At 36.9% G+C, this 20,834-nt stretch overlaps 1 protein-coding gene across 1 annotated transcript; it reads left to right on the forward strand.

Annotated features, from left to right (window-relative positions):
• The first annotated feature begins 1,290 nt into the window (after positions 1-1,290).
• Positions 1,291-2,334, forward strand: LOC145685379 (uncharacterized). The gene has a single exon (XM_081757771.1). The coding sequence runs from the start codon at positions 1,291-1,293 to the stop codon at positions 2,332-2,334; it is 1,044 nt and encodes a 347-aa protein (XP_081613897.1).
• The last annotated feature ends 18,500 nt before the right edge of the window (positions 2,335-20,834 follow it).

Here is a 20,834-nt window from a genome sequence, read left to right on the forward strand (position 1 = left end):
ATATTCAAATTTTATGCCTCTAACGTTCGGGAATTTGGACATTTAAATACAAAAATTGCCAATTATATTTCTCTCTCCTTTACTATTGAATTTCTAAATTTCCTTCCTTAGTGGTACCTTACATCACAAATCCTTTACCTGGTCCAATTTTCAAGTTTATAGCTTAAGCGGTTTGGGCTGGGCGTGGATGAATGAGTGTATCGATCAATCAGGATTTTTTTTTTTGTATAGAGAGATGATAGTAATAGTAATTCATAGTTATTGTTGTGTAGAGACATCTTTCCTTTCAATTTTCTCTATGCATATGTAAGTTGTCTGAGTTTTCTATGTGATGATTCATTTATGTTTAGTAAGAATCAGCTTTAGAGCCTATATAAATTGCAACTTAATGTCTTGTAATTAATACTCTTATAACTATATTTCCAGGTACATTTTAACTACGGAATGATGCAACTGAGTATTATTCACCTTTCTCTAAATATACACATGGTGTTTACGCTTCTTCTATTTAGTTATTTTACAGTGCAAACTAAGGGTGCAATTACTTTCAATTATGAACATGCGAAGAACATTGATAAACTTGTATCATATATTGTATCAATAGGAAAGAGCTATTTAGAACAATCTCGATTCATAACTGTGGTAGACGTAGGCAAGTGGTCTTATGCATCCGTCTTTTTGTTACATACGCATGAACTACTTGTTCCTGTGATTTATCAGTCACAATATTTAAGTAGAAATATTTATTTTATTCAAACCCGAAATGAGAAAAGTAACCTGTGTGTAATATTTGTTGAGTATTGGTCAACATTATATGAATCATTGTCTATGCTACAAAAGTCTTCTAGTTGGAATCCTAGAGGAAAGTTTCTAATAATTTTACCGAGTCATATTATAAATAGACAAAAAAATGTTATTTTCCAATATAGTTGGAAACTAAAAATACTCAATATTGTTTTCATTTTAATTGATGAACGTTTTGATGACAGGTACCCTCAAATTTTGACATATAACCCTTTCTTTACGTATAACTCAACCAATACTAGTGTCATGAGTGAAATATATTTAAATAGTGGAGATTCCTTGTTTCCTAATAAACTGAAAGATATGAATAAATATCCAGTTTACATTAATAGATTCTTTTTCTCGAAGTTTCCTTACTCGATAGTGAGAATTAACAACAGTAATGTCAGTACTATCTGGGGTGGTTTAGATGGATGGATGATATTTTTATTTGAAAAAGCAATGAATTTTCAATTAGTAGATAAAGGGGAAACTCGGGCTAAAAACATGCCTAATATTACATTTAATCCTATTTTATATGACGTTGTATGTGGTAAAACAGATATACTGTTGAATGCAATGCCTTTGTACCGAAACGATGTAGAAGTCCTGGATTACACTGAACCAAGTTTTCCTTTTCCTATATCATTCCTGGTACCTAGCGCGAAACTGATACCACATTGGATGTGCTTAATAATGCCATTTAAAACTCATGTATGGCTCTTCATTTTAATTACCGCACTGGTTGTAGATATTATTTTTCACTCTTCTATGAAATTCTCCAATCACAGGGAAAAGCAAGTTTCACATTATAACATAACAGCGTACCTCTTAGCCATTGCTCTCCAGTTGTCAACCATACAACCGACACAGGCATCGAATAGGTTGCTATTTATAGACTGGGTATTCTGTAGTCTTATATTAACAACTATTTACCAAGGTTACTTATATCGTTTTCTTGCATCTCCTGAATATTTTAAAGACACTGATACTTTGGAAGAAGTAGAAAAGCTTGGTCTTCCTGTAAGAAGCTACCCAGAGCACAAACACATTATTGAGGATACGTCTAATGTTGCGATGCAGAAAATGTTGTCAAGATACAAAGCAGAATGGGATATTAATGTTGTCATGGATAATATAGCGTTTAATAGGAGTATGGTTCTCTTCGAACCAGAACCATACCTGAAACATGCTTTAATTACAAAATATACATCTGCTGACGGTCATGAGATGGTTCACATTGTTGATGAGCATGTGGTTATCAATTACTGTTCCTATTTCTTAACCAAAGGCTCGCCTTATATTCCTAGAATGAACATGCTAATCGAAAGAGTAGTGGAAGCTGGAATACGTGATAAATGGTATTCCGATCTAATGAATGTGTTAATGTTGAAATACATTAAAAGAAATTACCATGCTGAAGACGGCAAGGTTGTATATTCCCTATCCCATATGTACCCAGCATTCATTATTGCTGGATTTGGAATACCTGCTAGTTTGTTAGCATTTTTAGTAGAGATAGTTTTCAACTACTTTGTACAGCAGAAATAAATATAAATTGTCTAGAAAACTTGTAATTTATAGTATATAGGTACATTTTGACATTGTCTAGATTGCTTATTTTAATCAAATAGAGAATCGTTAAAGGACGTAGAATGATGCAAAATTGCAATTTAACATGCTAAGTTATTTATTTTTCTAAAACTAAATGTACAATTTAACCGAATGTTTTGAAATAAGTGTGAAACAATTGTATTTGTGAGTAGTTACCACAAACTGTTATTGAGGAATAAAAGCAGAAATAAAAGCTACTTTAATATATATTTAACAAGAGGGTTATGCTCATTTTGTTAGTAGTATGTAATTTAAAATTAACAACTTCACTCTGTAACAAATAACATGATACATCGAATGATATATCATGTTTCTGAATTGTCATGTAAATTGTAATCTAATAAATTGTAATTGAAATAAGTTGATTTGTATAGGTTATTTTTCACTAACGTTTTACTGCGGGAGAAATTTATTTTGTAGTGTAGTTCATCATTTATGTGGAAGGTTGGATGATGTGAAATTGAATGATGTGAAACACAAGCTATTTTCAAATTAGTCGCCAAGTATGATCTCGCTAAATTACTACAGGAGCGTAATAAACAACTGGTACTCTTCATTGCAATGGTTTTAAAAAATACACTATTCTTTTCTATAAGAAATTGCATTTAATAAAGCTTTCTGTTCAATTTCCAAAGCCTTTTTAATTGCTCTCATCATCTGTCGTTTTGCTTTTCTATTCCACCATTCCTTCTATCCCGTTCCACAGGATACAACACTTCTTTTTAAATATTGAAATAACCAGTTTCTTTTCTCTTCTTAATAATTTACAATTGTCCTTCTTATCCACGTGTTTTTCAACACTTCCTCATTTTGTCTAATTGCGTCAATTCTATTTCTACATACAAATGTTTTATGGTAGATTTTCAAAGCGTTTTTCGTCATATTCATGCGTCATTCCTTTACAGTGTAATAATCAATAACTAACTTTCCTTTACGTAAATGCTCTGTCCAGGACAAACAAACATGTAATTCCTTTTTAAAATTAAAATATTACGTGGTATAAAGATGTGTAAAGCATATGATTTAATGGATATGGAAAAGAAGCTGTGTATCCCCGAAGCAAATATGATGTGTATATAATATTTTATAATGCTGTGCCAAAGCTAGTGATGTTTTATAGGTAAGTCTCGTATTACCTATTTGTTAAAACTTGATTTTTTTCATAATGATGTATTTGATGTATTTTCCTCTAGTGATTATAATTGCCAGAGCAATTATGATGTATGACAATTTTGAAGGCTTGGTAAAATAGTAAGGAAAAATACATTTTTTTTTGCAGGACGCTTTTGTCGTCAATACCTTCTTTAACAAAAGAGATCAATTTAATACAAATTTACAGCGATGTAGAGGCCACGGAATTATTTTGTATGTATACGGTAAGTTTAGCTAGATTACATACCGTACAAGTAAATATGTGGTTGCTTTTAGCTTGGAACTGATGAAAGGTAAAATTATTTTCAAGTATGTATTTATAAGCAAGGGAAAGTTTTTCTTGGACATATACACAGCGGGGACGCTTGGCAATTAATCTTGTAGATATAAACAGACGAGATTCTCGAATCGAGATTTTTCTCGTATTTTGATAAGATATGTCCATTCTTCACCGCAAAATCCTGAAGAAAATAAACGAAACAAGAGTGTGGAAACAGAATCGTGGTGCAAAAATAAATAAATTAATAATAAAACTAAAAATTGCAGGCTGCTGAAACAACGAGATGTGTTGTTGCCATTGTTATTCAACGGTATTTACCAGATCATGGCGTATGTTGGTTATATAAATCTGATAGGGAATGATAGAAGAACACTAGAAAGAAAAATAGAGTCTTATTAAACGCTTGGAGGGGTATGGGTTTAGAGGTAAATGGAGAGAAAACTAAATACATCGAAGTTAACCGGAATCGTAATACTACAAAGTATGAATACATTAAAATATCCAATAATACTCTCGACAAAGTTCATACTTTCAAATATCTAATATCAATATAAAAAGACAGAAACTATATTCACGAAGAAATTATATGTCGACTGAAAGCAGGGAATTCGTGTTATTATTCAGTGCAAAATCTTTTGTCGTCTTGAATTCTGTCAAGGAATGTGAAGCTTAAAATATATAAAACGATAATCATGCCTGTTGTGTTGTCGCTTACTCTGAAGAAAGAACGCAGACTGAAATTATTTGAGAATAAAATTTTGAGACAAATATTCGGACCCAAGAGGAATAGGAATGGGAAATGGCGGAAATTTCATAACGAGGAACTTCATATTTTGTATCCTTTACTATAGAAAAATACATTATCAGGCTTACGTGGGTTTACGAAGCTTAAGTAGGTAGGTCACTCAGCCAGAATGGAAGAAAATAGGCGTGCGTAGTCCTGTCCCCCCCACCATCAAACAATTCTTCGAAAACAATTTCAGTCGTTTGTACTTCGTTTGCTCCCATTTGACGCCGCATGGCGAGGTCCCAATGATAGATTCAAACTCCATTAAAACCATAGTAGGAGGTATGAGTGTAGTTTAAAAAAAACACATTTCCAAAAATTAAACACGTAAAAATGAAAGATAGTCACATCAATTAAATTTTCCTCATTTTCACTTCCTAAGTTCAATTGACTTCTCTCGAACGTTTTTCCAACTGATCCTCCGAGAGAAAAGAGAAGAAAAGACTACCTCCCGGCGTCGGTTGAAGATCATTCGCCTCCATCGACTCTGCCTGCGTGACAATTTACCTTCGACTCTCAGAATTTTTGATTGCGAACAATCCTTACTACAAAGATCAGTAAAACCAATTTAGAACAGGTCCGAAACACTAAAGACGTAACAAAGGATATCAGAGCGATAGAAGTAAAGTAATGTGAAGGTGAGGACGATGATGAATATTATTCGAGCGAAGAAGCAGGAGATAAAAAAAATGGTGGCTTCTGAAGAAAAAAAATGAAGCAACAAATTCGAGGAATATTGGCAATGATGCTTCCCGGTAGGAGAAAAAACAATTAAGGAAAAAACAGTTTACGAAAATGGAAGAATATCTTCTGCATACTACCTGTGTTAACTCTGAAATTAATGAAAATAATGGATTGTTTCCAAATTTAAAATACTTGATTGGCCTGCAACTGAAGAGAACCCGATTAGTGAATTTAGATATCCTGGTAACTTCCAAATGGCATACCTGCATTTATTCCCTTACGGCGTTCCTGACTTCACAACACTTACTAATCCACCAGTAAAATGACGCCTTCCCACTTTTTAAAAATACTTTTCTTTACTGACGTGAGATTTAGAAGGGGCCCGCGATCGAGATTTCACGCTCAGGATACAATTCAAAGATATAAGGCTCTCACACAAGGCAACGTTTTTGTGAGGAAAGGCGACGTCAAGGAAGTATCTATTAAAATTTTGAGGGATCACCTGAACATTGACCGATCCCTTAACAAGAACATAATGCACTACAGCGCAAGAATGGATGGAGCCAAAGCTTTTGGAACTCACGTAGCCAGGAGTTATGAGGTATGGTAAATCAGTTGGGATGTCCTACCGTCTTCATAACATTCTCATCAGCAGACCACCAATGGAATGACTTGTTCGATTTCATCTTGGAACGTAAAAAAGTTTGAAAACCATTAATAGATCAACAACGGATGAAACTTTTGTGTGATAACCTAGCAGATGTAAACTGATATTTTGGCAAGTGATTCGAAGGATTTCTAGAAACCGTACTGATCCCTTATCTCAAAGTCAAGGATTATTGGCTCTGCTTTGAGTTGCAATTAGAGGAAGTCCTTACAGTAACGATCTGCTGTGGATCATTGGAGCTCCTGATACTTCCGTCATCGAAGAATTACATAGGATAGGCGTAGATATAACGGAGGTTGCTCAGTTTGACATCATCATTATTTTTTTTTTTTTTTAAATGATGGCTCAAAGTGGTCATTAGTAACTTGGTACGCATGTAGAGCCGGGCTCTTGGAGTACGATACTGTTACATCTGGTTTCGTTTCCAAATAATGACACAAATTTGTAGTGCTACGATACAACTGTTAGTATGATGCTTTTATATTCCTTAGTGAATGTATATAAAATTTGTTAACTTGAAAATCATCCGTTGTCTTTATAATATTGTAAACCGTTATTAATATTTGGCACTAAATAATAATAATAATAATAATAAAAATTCTTCAAGCACAAATAGTGATGTCATAAAAAAATAATTTTCCTACTCTTCAATTATTATATGAGTCTTAAAATAATTGTGACCCATGAATGTTTGTATTTTGTTCAGGCAAGTGTGCGTCGTCTGCTTACACATATTCTTTTTAAGGTCATCTTTTTCTATTGACTTTAGAAAAATTTTCAATAATTTGACCTTTTGACCTTGAGAGGGACCTAGATGGCTGGTTCGGTTACTGGATTTTGGAATCGACCTAAGGTACCTATATACCAAATTTGAGCTCCCTAGCTTTTATAGGTAGAAAGTTATCTTGTTTACAGAGAAACGTATTTCACCCCATTTGCGAATTTGTATAGCTCGTACCTCACCATATTACTTAGACGACTATAATTATGAAAGGTAGTTGATGAAACATAGTTCTCCTATTTTATTGATCAGACCGTTGGAGTCATATCCACATGATATAGGGGTTAGATTTCCGACTGTGCACCCCAATTTTCGGCATCCACCCAATATTGTGACGCAAACTGGGGAGTCACTTGAAGAAAAAAGTGACACTCACTAGGTTAAGAAAGCTTCTGATATACCTTTTAGAGGTAGAATGTTCGTCACTATTATAACCGTAGTTCTTCCGGTCGCTAACAGATGGCGTTCAAGTACGCTTAGGCAGAGAAGGGCTGTCAAGCTAGTAGTGGTGGCTAATTGATAAGAAAAAGAGTTTAATAGAAGTAAAGATATAAAAGAAAAAATCATTAACAAAAATTAACACTCATTAACATTAATAAAAGAATCATTAACAAATTATTGGGAAGTTAATCAGGAAGTAAGATAGAAAAATATCGGTTATGAATGGATATAGTAGTATTTCTTGAGACAGTGAAGGCATTCGGCTGAGTTTGCATTGGTGATCGTATTTTGTTGTCTACGTACGGCGTGGACCTTGCTCACCTGTTATCGTATTTAGGATTCTGATGTGCTTAGATGTCAGACCATACAGATTTTGAACGAGGATATATTATTTATGCACGGTTAGTGGAAGCGTTTGTGAGAAAAGTGGCAAGTGTTGTGGGGGTATCAAGAGCCATTGTCATGCAAACATACACAGTTAGTGGGAAAAACATATCTGCTAATCATAACAGGGGTCGAAAGACAATACTGTCTGACAAGGACAAAAGGGTGATGAAGTGGATTGTGGAGAAAAAAAACTGCCACTAAAATTATTACGAAATGAACTGTCACCGAAAGACCGCATTTTCACGAAGGCACCGCGCAAGTAATCCCACAAATTTCATATTGAAGGTAGGGATACCATTGAGAAGCCAGTATAGGGACCAGTAAATGTTAACAAACAAATCCAGTGATGCAAAGACCAGAGGACGTGAACTGCAGAGCAATATAAACACATCATGTGGTAGAGACCTGCACGGGCCGGGCCCGGCCCGAAGCCCGGCCCGGCCCGCGGGTCGGGCTTGGGTGGGCCGACTCTGCTATTTCTTTGGGCCGGGCCGACACTGTTATTTTTTGGGCCGGGCCGGGCTTGGGCTGGCCGACACTGATTTCTCTTCAGGTCGGCCCGGGCTGGGGCCGATTAATTGCAATTCTTTAATAATTATTGCAGTGGTGCCTACCCCCCTCATGTCCATGACGCACCCCCGCTCAATTGCCTATCCGTAGGTGTTCTTCCATGAAAAAAAATCTTTTCGATTAATTTTTACACCTTCTCAAACATGTTTATATAGGTTTTTACCCCCCCCAAATATTTCAATGACGCAGTTTGCGTCATAGCCCCCCGTTGTGAGCACCTTTGATTATTGACTTTCGTTAAACGATAATTGGAATAAAGCCAAACGTTGAAGAAGTGTGTCCGTGAAAAATGTTACAAAGAATGCAATAGCTATTTACAGTTTGTGTTGCTTAGCGGCTCCACTTTCACTATAAAGGATTGCAGGCATTATGCGGTAAATTGAGCTCAGACCTTGACCTTCACTGAACTCAAAATATAACAAGAAGGGGTGGGAATGTTTTGCCTGTCGCTAACCAATATTGCCATCTTCACTTTATGCTAAAAATCAATTAAGTTAGATTTTTGTTACAGAGAATGGAGTTTTTGTTCTCTCGATGACAGGCGAAGTACTAGGAGGCAATGGTACCATTCGGGAGGCAAGCGTCAGGTTGTGAACCAGAGTTTAGAAAATGATTCTGAGGGTTAGGTCAAATTTAGTACTAAATTTTGAGAAAGATTGGGGCTCGAGCTAATTTTTTAAAAAATTTATCGGGCCGGGGTCGGGCCAAAAACTTTTAAAATTTATCGGGCCCGGGCCGGGCTTGTTCCAAGAATTTTAAAAAAAACTTATCGGGCTGGGCCGGGCTCGGGCCGAAAGTCTCCAAAACTTTTCGGCCCCGGGCTGGGCCGGGCCTAGGTACCTTCGGGCTGGATTGTAGTGATGAGCAAATGCAAGACCAAGACCAAGACCGGGGTGGTCTTGGTCTTGGTCTTGGTCTTGCACATCCAGTCTTGGTCTTGGTCTTGCACTGGAATCCTCGGTCTTGGTCTTGGTCTTGGTCTTGCACACCCAGTCTTGGTTTTGGTCTTGGTCTTGCATGCAAGAGTCTTGCAAGTCTTGCATTTAAGAAATCTCAACCTTTTCATAGGTAAATTTTACTCTGGACATAAGGGATAATAAATTCTACAATGTGCCAATAATAACATAAATACAATGTATGTTTTTAAATGTAATATAGTTTACCTTCGTGTAAGTATGATGATAGTGTACAAAATAGACGATGATTTTTAATTTTTTTAATGGGTGTCCACGCTTCACTACTTATAGGATAAATCACAACAGGTTTCGTAATCATTTTACATTTTTTTTTTAACAGATCCAACACTCCACTGGATCCCAAACTGGGGAGGCTACCCCTGAGACGCATGAAAGAAAGTCAAGACGTCACAAATTATTGAGATACCATGAATTGCAAAATTATTTTTACACTCTAAAGGCGTCAGATTTTTCTTTTTAACCACGATTAGCTAATCGTTGTATTAAACAAACTTCCAATTAAAGATTGAGATTTTGTTTTACTAATTTCAATATGTACTCTATGGGGCATAAACATTGACATTACCCAAAATCGATTTTAAAAATTGCAGGCATTCGAAATGTGGGCATGAAGAAAAAAGGAGAGAATTAGCTGTGTTGGACGTAAAACGAATGAGAAGGTTTTAGAAAAACATATTAGCAGTAGGGGACAAAAAGAAGAATTTTAGATATTGTTAAGGAGAAAGAGGAACTGGTTAGGATATTGGCTGAGGAGGAACTGTATTATGAGGGACGTGGTAGAGGGTATTGCGGAAGGAAAGAGAGGGAGGGAGCGAAGGAGACTGTAGTTGAAGGAAGGTATTAAAAGAGAAAATTGCTACGTCAAGACGAAGAGACTAGCTGAGGAGCACCGAACATCCAACCTTCTCAGTTGCAGCAAGTAACCTGCCAATAATGGCAGAATAGCTATGATGATGATGATGACATGTTTAGTAACACTGACCAAAACAAAGAGAGAGAAAATTAAAATAATAATTATTATAGTCAAACTTCTTAATATTTTAGAATAATTTGAGTGAAAACTGAAAATGACTCAACTGTCTATGTCTTGTATAAACTCAATTTATATGAATATCTTCGACCTGTATTAGAAATACAAAATAACGGTATAAACTTCAAGTTATTTGAAGTCTCACTTGTGAATATGAATTACTAGCATCAATTACCCACTTCGTTGAGTTAAACTAAAAATAATATATTTCGTTAGTCAGTCATTTTTTACTATTAATAAAACGCTCTCTGATATCGATCTTTTCGATTATTTTTATATTTCTCTCCCCTCCTTCTCCCCAAGTTACGGGGCTGAATTTGGATTTAAACGGCATCAGAAGTGTCACTGTTCGTCTCAGACACGCCGAAAACTATGGATTCGGCACTAATATCGGTAATTTTCAATAAACTTATATATCTCCTCCTTCCCCATGTTGCGAGGCATGGCATCGGAAGTGTCATTTTTCATCCCAATGACCTCGATAACCATGAGTTCGACATTGATAATGGTCATTTTCGATAATTTTTATATATGTCCTTCTTCCTTCAAGTTGTGGTGCTGAATTGACATTTAAACGGGATAGGAAGTATCACTGTTCAACTTAGCGACGCCGAAAACTATGGATTCGACAATAATATTTGATCATTTTTATCATTATTATGTATCTCCCTCTACCCCAAGTTACGAGGCTGAATTTGGTCGTAAACGGTATCGGAAGGTCAGTATTCAACTCAGCGACCTCGAAAACTATGAATTCGACACTAATATTAATGATTTTCGATCATTTTTATATCTCTTCCCTTCCCTCCGCTAAGCTACTGGGCTCAATTTGAATTTAAACAGCATCGGAATTGTCACTGTTTAGCTCAGCGACCCCGAAAACTATAGATTTCATTTTAATATCGGTCATTTTGAATCATTTTTAAATATCTCTCCCCTCCCAGCCCCTAAGTTGCATTGTCAAAGTGACATGACAGAAATCATCTCAGGTCCGATCCTCGTCTATGTTGAAAATGAGATCGAGTTCAGTCGGGTATGTGGTTCAAGAGTTATTAAATTTTATTTATTTTTGTACATTTTCCATTCCCTTCCCCTCCCCTACGTTCTATCGTCAAAGTGAATTGATAAAAACCACAACCTCATCTATGTTGAAAATTTTATTGAGATCGATCAGCTGGATCAAGAGTGATGAAGTCACAATGACAGTCACTTATATTTTTAGTTTTTTACATATATCTCCCTCCTTCCCGCCCAATACGTTGCACCATCAAAGTAAAATTATAAAAATCTCTCCAGGCTTCAACTTCATCTATGTTGAACATTTGATCAAGATCGGTCGGGCCTTTCATATATATCCCCCTTACATCCTCTTCCCCTACATTCTACAATTAAAATGAAACAAACTCTAAAAAAAACTTTCCAGGACCGAACCTCATGCATGTTAAAAATTTTATTGAGATCGGTTCAAGAGTTATTAAGTAACAAACTTCGCAACTTTTATATTTGTTCATATTGATTTTTATACATCTCCCCCTCCTCCCCTACGTTGCTCCGTCAAAGTGAACTGACGGATAACATTCCAGGCTTGAACCTCACCTATGTTAAAAAATGATCGAGATAGGTCGTTTGGTTTAAGGGTTATTAAGTTTTATTTATTATTTTATAACTTCCCCTTCTCCCGCTCCCTAAGTTTTACCGTGAAAGTGAAATGCTGAATATACTCCCAGGCCCAAACCTTATCTATGTTGAAAATTTTATCGAGATTGGTCGGGTGGTTCAAGAGATTAGTAGTCACAAAAATAGTCACTTTCAATTTTATAATATAGATTTATTGTAGTATATTATATCACTCAATCCTCGATGGGCCGTATACCTGAGGAGGCTAAAAGTTATATTAATAAACAATTATTCAACGTACAAGCATCCGTCCATGAAATCAAACTTGCGACCACATGTACTAAGTTTTCGTCAATGTCATGAAAATGTTATTTCAATATTAATTTTATGAGGACACGTTAAAAATTTCCAACGGATGCTTGAGTCTCGGAGCCAAGGCCATGCCTATGTAGTCGACCCTATGGCGTACGGTATTACCGATGTTCAATACTCATTTGTTTTTAGTTTTGGAAGAACACCACTAACATGCTTTGTAATGAAATGAAATATCTAGTTTAACGTCCCACGTTTATGCACCAAGGCTAAGGGAGACGGTGCTGATGAGAAATGACTGAAACGGTGAAATGAAGAAAGTAGGAGGAAACGGGAAAAGGCCGAGAAAATCCACGCACACAGTGTTTGTCTACCGAGAAAGCTCACATGGCGCAAGATGACACCTGTGTAGTTTGAAAAAGAGCAATATCTGCAGAAAATGCGAACAACCAATTTAGAAAACGACATAATGTAGCTATATGTTACAGGGGCAGATCGACTCACACGGATTGCATAAACCACTGGGAACACATTCTCTCCAGCAGTATTTTTACTGAAGCCAAGAACTTCAAGTGAAAGATGTAATGACTTTTCCCATTTTTTACATTCTATAAAATAATTCAAGTAGAACCGGTACTTCTGCAAGACTCTTGCGCAAGAGTCTTGGTCTTGGTCTTGGTCTTGCAGGTATGGTCTTGGTCTTGGTCTTGTTCTTGCACCCCTTGGTCTTGGTCTTGGTCTTGCATCTAGATTCCTGGTCTTGGTCTTGGTCTTGGTCTTGCAGGTATGGTCTTGGTCTTGGTCTTGTTCTTGCACCCCTTGGTCTTGGTCTTGGTCTTGCATCTAGATTCCTGGTCTTGGTCTTGGTCTTGGTCTTGGTCTTGCATGCAAGACTCTTGCAAAAGCTGCAAGACCAAGACTCTTGCGCTCATCACTACTGGATTGGGCTCGGGCCGAAAAATTCGGTCCGTGCAGGTCTCTATCATGGGGTACGATGACTCGATCTCTATGTTGTTTCCCATACAGGACGTGTGTACGTGTATCGAACACCATCTGAAGGTTAGGTTCCTGAATGTCTTATGCCGGTAGAGAAACATGGGGATGGTTGTATAACAATGAGGATGATGATATCGTGGTTCTCTGCATGGTCCATTGTATCCTTATATGGAACAATGATTTCGAATACTATGAGCAAATTTTAGGACGTCTTTCTCATTCCCAAAACAGCATTTCCTCCTGGGATGGTATATGTCGAGATGATTTGACTTTCTTTCACAACATGGTTTACGGTGAATGAATAAGAATTTTTGCACCTTCTCTGGGTTCCAGAATCATTGAATCCCAACATTATCGAGCCACAGAGATCCGTTTTTGAAAACATTCTGAAGTCTCGTTTCCATTCACTCCCTGTCACCTCTGAAGGAAGTTAAGCGTATTTTGCAGGAGGACAGGTACAACATTCCAGGCGTGTACTCAGCAATTTTTTTCTTGCAGAAGGGCTGAACTTTCCTATACTACCAGTGACCCGAAAGTCTTGTTTCAAGATGTGAAAGCATTAATAACTCGTCTTGCATAAAGTACATACATAGATACATATTATTATTACTTAGAGCTGAAACATGGGCTTGGACAGTGTGCAAAATTAGGAACACAGAGTGTAGGAAATGTGCCAATAAACTATTCATAAGAAAAAAAAATGGGAAGTCAATTGGTTTGATTTGCCTTTAGGTGAGTGAAGAAGTGGTAGAAAGGAACAAAATAGAAGAAAGAAAAAATGATCAACCTCAGGTACTATGATACAATTGTATAATATTAATAAAACAAAACTCACCAAACATCAAATAGGATAGTAAACATATTTGTTTAACAGTTTCGGCAATGTAAAAATGCAATGAAATATTTCAGTTTAACGTCTCATGATTATGCCCATTAGGCTAACGGAGACAGATGACTAAGACAGGTCAATGACGATAGAAGAATTGGTGGAATGAGAAAGTGGGAGAAAACGGGAGTACCCGAGAAAACCCACGGACACGATGTTGTCCACCACAGACTTACTTGGCCGGGGATCGAACTAGGGCTCTCACACACCACAAGGAAGCGCTCTACCACTGAGCTTCCGGCAATGTAATATCTCTTTCATCACCCACGTTATGAAAGACCAATCCAAGAATAACTACTTAACTATATACTTGTTATTATAGCAACTTGAACGTAAATAGCTATTCTTGGATTGGTCTTTCATAACGTGTCTGATGATACATTACCAAAATGTTTCACAAGTATTTTTAACCCTTTTTGGACGACTGTCACGATTTAGTGAATTATTACTAATCATTGCTTCTGTGATCCGGTGTGTAGTGGCAGCCATTTGCGACGTAACCTCTCGTCATCCTTTGCTTACTCTAATGACCAATTCGTCTACTTCTATGGGCTTGGTGATTTTCGCGGCAACAGAGTAACGTTTTTGCACTTTTGCTAGCTTCATGTTTTGTTCTACTAAAAACTAGTGCTAATAATATAAAAACAAGTCTGACACTTATGAATGTTCGTAAGATTCAGGAAAGTAATGGGGCCCATTTTTGGACGTTACGTTTTTTTATTTTCCTTGTGATAATATTTATTTTGCTTGTGATAATTTCATTTTCCTATATGTACAAAAGTTTGGAGTGCCAAGGGAAGGGGTGATGGTCCCCGTTTTGTCCTCTTATGGATACCCTTGTTTGTGGATCCAGTTAAGTAAATGAGAGTAACAAAAGTGATAGTTAATCAATCAATGGCATAGGCAAGGGCTGACTCAACTCAACCTCTCTCCACTTTAGTATAATCATACCCAGTGGAGTATTTAGGATTTTGTTTCGGGGAGGCTATGCACAACACGTGAATAAGCACTTATATTTTTTCTTAGAAGTGGTAAGAAGGATTATTGTTGTACACGGAATTTGGGGGGGGGATTGAGCCCGATAGTCACCTCCTAAAGAAGCCACTGGTCATACCTTACGAAAAATGATCAAAGACATCTTATTTTTCATAACATCTATTTTTGAACCCTACACAAGATTTCAGAAGATTAGTTATATAGCTACTGTGTTCTTCATCTTTTTCAGCTTTTTTTTCGATACCATATGCATCAAAATTTACCTCTGAGCCTGCGAATAGAGAGCATTAAAAAGGAAGTGGATGTTCAATTATTATTATTATTATTATTATTATTATTATTATTATTTAGCTGAGTTGTTAGTATGTGGAAACCTCAGTGTACATGATCCCTGATCATGATTGTATTCTCTGTGGGAGCACTAAATTTTTGCGGTATTGAGTCAACATTTACGAGGCAATTTGGGATCTACCTGAATTAACAAATAGCGAATTCCAATTCAGAAAGCCAGAAATAATCTGTCTGACCATAGCTTTTACATAAAAAGACAAACAAAGATTTTTCTTCTCATGACAGTTTATAATTCACTCTGTATACTAAACGGAATGAAAAGAGGTTTAGAAGAGACATTTGTTTATGAAGCTTTGTATCTGAACCTGTTGCTTGAGGCATATTATTCTTGTAGCTTCTCTCCGCTATCGCAATAGCGAAACAAAGAAACACAGAGAAGATAAAGAGAACCAGTGAAGGAAAGATAATTTCACCTAATAATTGCTTCAGAGAAGAAGAATTTCGGGGTATTCGAGTGGGAATGACGTTTCTCATCAGTTGCAGCGCTCTACATAATGATATCCGTGCAATGTAGTGTAAAATTAAAAGATTGTACTGACACCTCGCAATTTTGCTCATCTTTCTATCAAGGATGAAAAATTATGTTACTCTCTTTGATCTTTTGGCTCTTTTTCAGTTCCGTACACCCGTCGTCTTTTGATCAGAAGATTCTTTTTTTAAAAACATGAAGTAGAAAATTAAGGGGAAAAAAAGTGCTTCAGAATTGTTTATTTCCCAATGAACTCAACTGTACTAATTATGTGGCATGATTCTTATTCTGCCTAGAACATCTTCCAATGCTTTTTTTTTTTATTTCTCCATTTGCCTTCTTTTTAAAGGGTTTCTTTATTCTCAGCAGAAATTAATCAAATTATTTTCCAGGAGAACAGAAATAATAGAGACTAGAAAAAGAAAAGAAAACACGTATAATTTCTATCTGGTGGGAGTCACTAATAATAATACATTAACCAAGAGGAACAAGAAATATTCTAATCTTCCATGTCTGATAAAATTATTGTGTATATTATTCAACTTCTCATCTCTCCAGTGAAACAAATGAGATAGATGTCATGAATTTGTTTGTTAATTGATGCATATTTTTAAATTATTAAAATGAATCTGATGGTTTGCAGCAAAATATGACATTATACTACAAAGGAGCATTATTGATAAATTTAACTTATTCTAGATTAGATACTATGACTTCCTGCATGAAACTTAGCAAAATTGACATTACTAAGTTATTCGACTCATTTTCAACTTACATGGATACTGTAAATGACCAAAAGGTCACAGTTTATTTACTTTTGGTCACAACGTTAAGGCCTTTGAGTTCGAGCCACAAGATATTTATTGACCAGTACTCGTGAAGTCAGCATTAGCGTCGATGACGTTATGGAATGGATCACAGAATTTATGACCCGGAAGACCCAGAGGTAGTCAAACCCTTTACACACCAAACCCGACGACCCGAACAGACCTGTGATACAGAGTGACTCGGAATGACCCATGGACCGGAGTTATCCGGTGACGACGAAAAGTCGTATACTTGTGGAGTATATGTAAATGTAATTTTAACAAACAAAATTCTGCCTAGGTAGAGAAATTATACTCCGGAATAATGTTCTCCCACTAACAATGTTATTACAAAATTTTCTTTCTAAATACCATATTACAAAATAAATACTCATTCTCTAATGTTTGTATTAATAGGTGTCCCTAGACCTGATGGTCTCAGGAAAGATTCTTCTCAAAGCAAGTTAAGTGAAGAGGGATAGGACTCTCAATGCTCCACTGCTAACAAAGAGAGGTGTTACGAGTCCCAACAGAGCTCCACCACAAGCTAAGTGGGCAAGGGTTCCCACGAAGCTCTACTGCAAGCTGCGTGGATCTGTAACAAGAAATCTCTTAGTGCTCCACTATAAGCAGAAAAAGAGGTTAGAGTCCCTACCAAGGATGTTATAAAATAGAGGATCTGCCCATACGTATCTTCATCATATGAACTCAGTGAAGCCAAAAAACAACGGAGCATCTAAACCGGCATGTGTGATTGGTTACTCTCGCTTCCGCCATGATTGTTGGCTCGAAACATTGCGATCTTAGTGGCGTGCAGTGGGCAGAGTAGGTGTGGCGAAGCTGGGACGTATGGCTTCACGATTTTGTTGTATGGGCAGATCCTCTATTTTATAACATCCTTGGTCCCTACAGAGGTCCACTGCAAACAGTACAGAGGCCCTAAAACTTGGGTTAGGTAAAAATCCATATAAACATGTCTGTAACTACTTTATTATCTGTTAATTTAACAAACCTATCTGAATTATTAATGCAAATATGTGTTATCTGTAATAGGGAGGTGTATTGTTAGTAGGGTCATCTGTCATTTTTTTGACATGCAAATTATCCATATCGTTATCCATTATCGGTGTTTTGGGTCGTCATCGGTTCGCAGGTCACGGCTGACTATCTCTTTTACTTTTGACTGTTTTGTTTTTCCGCCGGTCCCCCTGCTATGAATCTTGTTAGTAACTTTTTATGGATTTGTGACGTACAGCTGACCTGTTGTTGTGAATAATGTGTTTATTGACAGTTTTAAGATCTTAATGGCTATGGCTATTGCTTCTGTGAGTTTAGGTCTTTCTTCTGAAGGTGTTGTTATTGTTAGGATGGATGTAACCCAAGTTAATATTTTATGTGTGACTGGTCAATTGCTTCCTCTGTTGTTTCTATGGTTGATTGTTTTTCTGCTTCTTCTGCTTTGTTGTTGTTGTGCGGCTTGATTCTTCTTTTCTGGGGTTCTGTTTCTGAAAAGAGCCTGGTGTTTTGGATCTATTTCCAAGATCAACCTCGATCTTGCTATTTGAGAAGTTTTTGGTCTTTCGGGACAGTAACTGCTGCTACCTGTTCCATGTCCTTCTAGTTTGTAAGTCGCACAGAAGTTTTTGTTTATTGGGAGATTACAGTTGTTTACATGCGTGTTCCTAAACCTATGGCATCTCCTGTCGTTAGTGCATTGATATTTCAGATGGCCGTACGCATAGCAGTTCCAGCAGGGCATGGGACGCGGCTGGCTTCTTGACTGCTCTACTTTGTATGTTATGGATGCTGACTTCAAACCGTATGTGATTAGTTTATTTACATCATCTGGGCTGACAAGTTGTGTAGGAGGATTCTCTGAGTTAATTCTGATCAGATTATTAAATTTGATGTTGTGATTCTGTAGCTCAGTTTCAAGATTCTTAAGTTCCTTGATTATGGGAAAGTCTTTTATCACGCATGTAAACATGGAAGCCTTTTTCTTCTTCTGGTTTTTGCTAAGCTGGTTGATTGGTTCTTCATTGTTTTGGTGTTCGTTTCTGATTGGTTAGTATAAGTGACAGCTATGCTGGTAGCTGTACTTTTATCTTCACTGTTTTTTCCTGATTGATTCCTTGGTGTATTTTTCCTGGCCTCTGATTGGTTCATTGATGCTTCTTTCTTGACTTCTGATTGGCTCTTGGTTTTTCGTTCTTGGTTGGTAGCTGGGAGTACTAGTAGTCCTGAAAAGGACCGGAGTTTCTGTTTTTCTCTTGCATAAGTTAGGTTTTCACCTGTGCGATGGTGATCTCCCTCTGTGTGATTTTTGTTTCTTCTTGTGTGAGTTTTAGTGGAGCATATTGACTTGATTATTTCATTTCTGTGGGTTTCTTTCTCCTGCTTCTTCTCTGAACTACATGTAAATCGTCCTCTTGTTGGTTGTTTTCAGGTTCTCTTTCTCATCTTTGCGAGCAGAATTGAGTTGTTTTCATTGGCGTTCAGGGCTTCTTTGTGCCTGATTCTTCTGGGACTTTGCGATGGTGGTCCTCGTAAGAGCCGTTTTGTCTGTGTTCAGCGTCTGTGGTGTCTTCCTGGTTCGCTGCGTGGGAGGCTTCCGTTTCCGCACTGCTCCATATTGGCTTGCGTAGCTCTTGTAACACTGCACGTGAACGAAAGTCACTTGATCGGAAAATTTTGAGAAAAATCTTATGTGCAATTTCAGTCTTCAAGTACACTTTGACCGTACTCCCATTGTTCGTTATATGGAATTCATTGTGGTTGATCCTGTTGCCAATGATTTCCCTCACGTCATCTTCTGTGTATCTGCTGGATACGTGTTTGATGCACACTGGAGGAGTCTTCATGAGCGCCTCAACGTCCATTGCTGCTCTCTGAGCTTGTTCATACATTCCCCTCACTCGTTCGTCGATGCTATCTTCTTGAGTATAGATGTGTCCTCTGCTTCCTTGGGTTTCTCTGCTGGAAATTCAGTTTAGTCCAGTTTCACCTGGCTGTCTTCTAGTGGGAGTTTTCTTTGGTGGACGTGGCATGGCTCTAAAAAGGGCCAATCTTCTAGTTCAGTTAAATCAAGGGAAAAGTTTCTCTAAGTTGTGTAAAGTGCCTCTCTATGCTATCCCGAAGAGATAATATTGCGTTCCCGTCATCCGATTGTCACCAAAGGCTGTACAATACATATGGACAAAGCTTGACTCACAATAGGGGGTCCACCCGACAGAAAACAATGCTTGTCTCTTCAGGAAGCGGTGTGTGTAGATGTAGAACTTAATCTTTATTATACACAAAGCCTCTTGTCTAATGATACTCTTTTTAAAAAGAGTAATGTCTTCTTTACTGGTAACAACCCTCTTGTTTAAATATCTGCTCCATGTAGTGATTCCACTGGTGATCTTTCTTCGTCACATGACTAGTGGTGTCACGGGTGTTCCTGTAGTCTGCATCTGTAGTAGTTCGTAGTAACAAGTCACGTGGTTGTTTTTATAAATATAAGCACGTATTGGTTGTTCGTAAATAGATCGATGTGTGGGACACTACAATAGAGACGGGCACTTGACTAGAAATGAAGTTATCGTCTCGGCTTGCTGTTTCAAAGGTAGTTCTCGTCTCGTTTCGCATCTCGTACTGTTATTTTCGATCTCGTCTTTCAAATTCAAAGTCGAATTTTCTTATCTTATTGCCTATTCCTTTAATATCACATTTAAATACGAAAATTTAACTTCTTTTTAAAGTTTTGAATTGGAGTTGCGCTATTCTAGGTAAAATAAAATAGTAGAAAAAAAAAACGGTAAAAGTGGATTTATTTTTCTACTTAATAGAAAAATGGGGTATGTATTCTTATCCAATTTGCAAAACACAATAATATTGCACCGGCATCTGGCAAAGATATCACAGATGACATAACATGAATAGTTCACTGTTTATTTAAGAACTTCAAATTAAGAAATTGTTGCCATGTTATAGGCATGTGCTATTTAAAGTACATAAAGCTCGTAAGAAATAAAAAAAAAACACACAAAACTACATCAACAAAAGGTAAGACATAAACGTCATAAAAATATGTATACAAATTACAAATAAACATTATTAGGTAATGAAAACAATTACCTAAGACACCAGTTAATCAAAATCAACAATCTAAAATACCATGAAGTCCCTCGTTGCTCTCAATTCATTATTTGGCGCGTTCAATGCACAACGGAATCAAGTCCACTTTCGGTCATTTAGAACATATTT

The sequence above is a fragment of the Thermobia domestica genome, chromosome 5 (assembly GCF_964235325.1).
Source record: "Thermobia domestica chromosome 5, izTheDome1.hap1.1, whole genome shotgun sequence".
Classification (NCBI taxonomy): domain Eukaryota; kingdom Metazoa; phylum Arthropoda; class Insecta; order Zygentoma; family Lepismatidae; genus Thermobia; species Thermobia domestica.

Excerpts from the sequence above, each read along its gene's own strand:
- LOC145685379 (XM_081757771.1), top strand. The coding sequence starts at position 1,291 with ATGCCTAATATTACATTTAATCCTATTTTATATGACGTTGTATGTGGT.